Consider the following 4,805-nt stretch of genomic DNA (forward strand, 5'->3'; position numbering starts at 1 on the left):
ATAGGTAGAGTGGGTGATTAGTCCGATCTCCACCACCCTCGATTAACCGCTCACGTTAGTTCATGGAAACAATCCCATGATCCAGGAGGCACGACGAGGACGTGTGAGTCGGATTTCGCCTCCCATCCCTGTGGTGCCCCTTCCAGCCAAACTGGTTGGTGAAGCCTATTGGTCCTTCTGGAGTAGAGGCTACAATGAAGCAAGGCACAACTACCGGGGCTCAATAGCTGTTTTCGCAGTTATTTTTTTCTTTGGCTTTACTTCCTGTCCAGTGATTGCTGACCATCTGTGTACTACATAGCAATGATTGATGATACCTTTTGCCGTTGGTAGTGTTTTGTTGCATCCTGAAAATGGACAGTGTTGTGTGTTTTTTGTCTTTAGGGTGTGTGTTTTGTGCTGTGCGTTATTGTTGTGTTCAATATGTTGTTGAGAATACTGAGGATGACATGATTTTATATGTCTGTTTAGCCATCCGAGTGTTGTGTATGATTTGTTGCAGTCTGATAGAGGGCATTTTAAGTTTGATGTTGTTGATATGGGGTCTGTGTTGTGTGTGTTGTGATCATTTCTGTAGTGTCTGTTCATTTCTTTCATTGTAGCAAACATTCGGTTACAGTTTGGATTTTGACATGGGTGTGTGAGGTCTCTTTGCCCGATTATTTTTGGGTGATGTGTGTTTGATGATGTGATTTTTACTTTTGTTGGCTGGGCTTGCCAATTTGTTGGTAGCTGGTTTTTCATTTCATGGATATCTTGGTTTAGTTGTCTAATCCAACTTTTTGTGTGTGCGTTTCGATGCTTTGTCGGATTCTCAATGTGGCTTGTCAGTGCTTTGATCATTATGTTATTTGGTCTTTTGTACGGTGTATACCATAGGTTAAGGCGATTTTGCATTATTTTTGTTGCAATGTTGGGCAGTTGAATTTTTTCGTGTAGTTGTTGTATGTTGAGTTCCTTCTTGTCTTTGATATTGAGGATTATTCGACGTGCTGTATTGAGGACAGCTTCTAGTCTAGACCAGTCAGTTTTTCTTAATACTATGGATTCTAGACTGTATGTGAGGTGAGGAATGATTAATGTATTGATTAGTGACGTTTTTGTTGATATGTGGAGTTTGTTGCTTTTTAAGATAGGTGAGATTTTAATCAAAGCATTTTTAGATTTGGATATGTTGTGTGTGATTGTGTCATCTTCTGTTCCTTTATTGTTGATTATTGACCCGAGGTAGAGAAAGTTTGTAATTTCTTCAATTCGTTTGTTTTCAATTGTTATTGAGGATTGGTTGTCTTGTTTGTTGATTATCATGTATTTTGTCTTTGATATTGAAATTTCCATATTTAACGTTCGAAGATATTTTTGTAGTACATTTAGTGAGTTGCTTGCTTCTTCTGTATTGTTGGCTAGTATACATAAGTCGTCAGCATATTCTAAATGTTTGATCGTCCAAGGTTCGTTGTTTTGATTTTTTAGTTCGACTCCCTTTAGAGTGTGATCAATTGTTTGTTCAAGAATTTGCTTAAATACAAGGTTGAATAGAGTAGGACCTTCTTTGCTTCCTTGTTTGACTCCTCTTTTCATAATAAAGTTCAATTTGGTTTTTGCTAGGAAGCCTCTTGGATCGTCTAGTAGTTTATTCATGCATAAGTTTATGTTTCGGGATCGGCATGTTTTTGATAGAGCATTCTGAATTAGTTGCTTTGGTAAAGTGTCGAAGGCTTTTGTTAGATCTACGAAGATGATTATTATTGTCTTCCTTGAGTCAAGGGCGCATTGTATAATATGTCTGATTGTAGTGATTGCGTGACTGGTGGATAGATGCTTTCTGAATCCGAATTGTGTTGGTGGTATTTGATTGTCTATTTGTTGAACTAGTCTATTGCATATTATTCCGGAGAATATTTTACTCAAGGTATCCAGTAAAAAGATACTTCTGTAGTTCTTTGGATCTGATTTCGATCCCTTGTTTTTGTAAATGCTTATTACGTTAGCATTTAGCCAGTGATCTGGGATATCATTTGGATTTGTCCAAAATTGATTCATAATATTTAATAGGATGCTTTGTAGTTTCTCCCCGCCATGCTTGATCATTTCGTTAGTTATGCCACTATTGCCGGGGGCTTTGTTGTTCTTCAGTTTCTTGATGACTGCTTGAAGTTCATGTGTTGTTAGAGGAGGATCATTGAATTGATTCACATTCGGGGATTCAAGGTTTAGTGTTGTTATTGATTGGAAAAGGTTTTGGTAATGCTGTTGAAGTGTTTTGCTATTTATTTGTTTTCTTCGTTGTTTGTATGTTTGGTTTCTTATTGTAGCTAGTAAGTCATCAACCATTTTATACGCCGAGTGTAGGTCATTTTGTTCAAAGAAGGCGTTCATTTCCTCGGCTTTCTTTTGAATGTATTCTTCCTTAGATGATTTTATTTTTTGTTTTAATTGTTTGTTTGCTTGATTGTATTTGTTTTCTGCTGTTGGATTGTTGAGCCATTGAAGTCTCAGTTGTTTTCTGTGTTTGATTTCTTTTAGGTTCTCACTGATTTGTATTTGCCATCGTTTTGCTGCTGATTTTCGAGGATTTTCAGTTAAGGATGCAGCATACATAATGGTTTTTTCTACTTGTGTGAGATCATTTGTTTCATTTAATAGATTTGTTAATAATATAGGATAATCATACTGGTCTTTAGCTAGTTTAATCTTATTATTCACTATTTTACTAGCTTGCATATAGAGGCTTTTGGAGTTTTGGAGTATTGGAGTTTTATTATTGTGGTAAGCATGAAATGATCTGAGTTTGCGTCCAATGATCTTGAGTTGTGTATGTCGCATATTGTAATATTTGGATTGGGTTGATTGTCCAGTAGAATTAGATCGATGGTGTGTATCATTTGTGTTTGGGTGCATCCATGTGATTGATTTGTTTTGTGGTTTTTGTATGAATGTGTTCATGACTTTTAATTTGGTTGACTGGCATAGGTTGATTAATCGGATGCCATTTGGTGAGGTGTCTTCTTCTAGTCTGATTGCATTGCCAATAATGTGGGGATACATAGTGTGTAATTCTTGGCTAAGTCTGCAGTTGAAGTCACCCATTAGGACTATTGGTAGTCTGTTTTGTTTTATGCTCATGATTGTCTTTTTTAGTGAGATGTAGAAGTTGTCCTTTTGATTGTCATCCTCTGAAGATTCTGTCGGGGCATAACATCCAATAACGTTGAGGGACTGATTTGTTGATTTGAAGTGGACCATTAATGTTGCAATTCTGCCATTTATTTCATTGAAGTGAGATGTTGTGATGTTTGTGTGGTTATTGATGATGAAGGCAACACCTGTGTTTTTGTAATTGTTTGTGTCTGGGTTACAGTTTAATAAGGTTGTGTTTTCATCCATTTCCAGTATTTTGCTTGGCATTCGGGTTTCAGTAATCACTGCTAGGTGGTACTGACGTTCGGTTATTTGGCTAGCAATCTGGTGTAATTTACTTTCCTGCAAGCAACCACGGACATTCCATAGGCCAAATTTAAGTTTTTGATAATTTTGGGCATTTTTTTTGTCTTTTTTTGAACCATAAGTAGAGATGCATTGTTTCATTGTAGTTTTCTGCCATCTACCTCTTCAAAATCGGTGGCAGTTATCATAGATTGGTCATTTACCAGAAAACCAACACCAGTATTTCGGTAGTCATTAATGTCTGGGTTAGAGTTATAAAAGCTCAAGCCGCTGTTATCCATATCAATAATTTTAGAGGTCATTCTAGTTTCCGTGATCACTGTTTGATGGGCATATTTTAGCTAAGGTGTCTATTATTAATTGTTTAGGAATGGTATCGAAGGCTTTAGTTAAGTCAACGAAGGTTAAGACTATAGTGCAGTTTGTGTCTATTGAGGTTTGAATTAGGTGTCTTAACGTTGTGATTGCGTGAATTGTAGATAAGTTTTTTCTAAATCCGAATTGAGTTATTGGAAGGTAATTATCTGTTTGTTGAACAAGCCTATTGCAGACTATGCCTGCAAATAGCTTACCTATTGTGTCCAGTAAGAAAATACTTCTGTAGTTATTAGGGTCTGATCTTAGTCCTTTATTTTTGTATATGCTTATCACCTCTGCATCTAGCCAGTGGTCTGGCATAGTGCATGGGTTTTTCCATATCTTGTTCATTATATTGAGTAGCATGTCAGTTAGTTTATAACCTCCTTGCTTTATCATTTCGGTTGTTATGCCGTTGCTACCAGGGGTAGTTTGATTTTTCATATTTTTTAAGCCAAGTTTTATTTCATCTAGTGTTAGTTCAGGATCTTGGGTAGTTTTTAAAGGGACTTGGATATTATTTAGGTTTAATTTAGCATCAAATAGGTTTTGATAGTGATATTGAAGATCACTATCTTTAACTTGATTTGTTCTCTTAGCCTTGTATGAGTGGTTCCGTATAGTAGCCAATATATCATCTAGCATTTTATATGCTAAGTGTAAGTCATGTTTCTTAAAGTATGAGTTCATCTCACTTATTCTGTCTTTGATATATTGGTCTTTGGCTAATTTAACCTTGTTTTTAACTATTTTACTAGCCTGCATATATAGATTTTTATTAGTGGTTGTAGGATTGTTTAGCCAGTTTAGTCTTAGTTGTTTTCTATGTTTAATCTCTTCCTTTAAGAGATTACCTATGTTGTGTTGCCATCTCTTGGTGGCCGACTTATAAGGGATTGCAGCTTTATGAGCCGCTTGTATCATCGTCTTTTCGATTTGATTGAGATTATGGTTATTTTGGAGTAAGTTATTTAGTATATTTGGGTATTCTGGATTCAAGG

General features: G+C 36.1%; 1 protein-coding gene across 1 annotated transcript; it reads right to left on the minus strand.

Annotated features, from left to right (window-relative positions):
- Positions 1-210: 210 nt before the first annotated feature.
- Positions 211-1,338, minus strand: Smp_109300 (hypothetical protein; the record flags this gene model as incomplete). The annotated part of the gene is made up of 1 exon (XM_018797638.1): positions 211-1,338. One exon carries the CDS (start codon positions 1,336-1,338, stop codon positions 211-213), a length of 1,128 nt encoding a protein of 375 aa, XP_018652660.1.
- Positions 1,339-4,805: the final 3,467 nt, after the last annotated feature.

This window comes from Schistosoma mansoni, chromosome 5, assembly GCF_000237925.1.
Source record: "Schistosoma mansoni strain Puerto Rico chromosome 5, complete genome".
In the NCBI taxonomy this organism is placed as follows: Eukaryota; Metazoa; Platyhelminthes; class Trematoda; order Strigeidida; family Schistosomatidae; genus Schistosoma; species Schistosoma mansoni.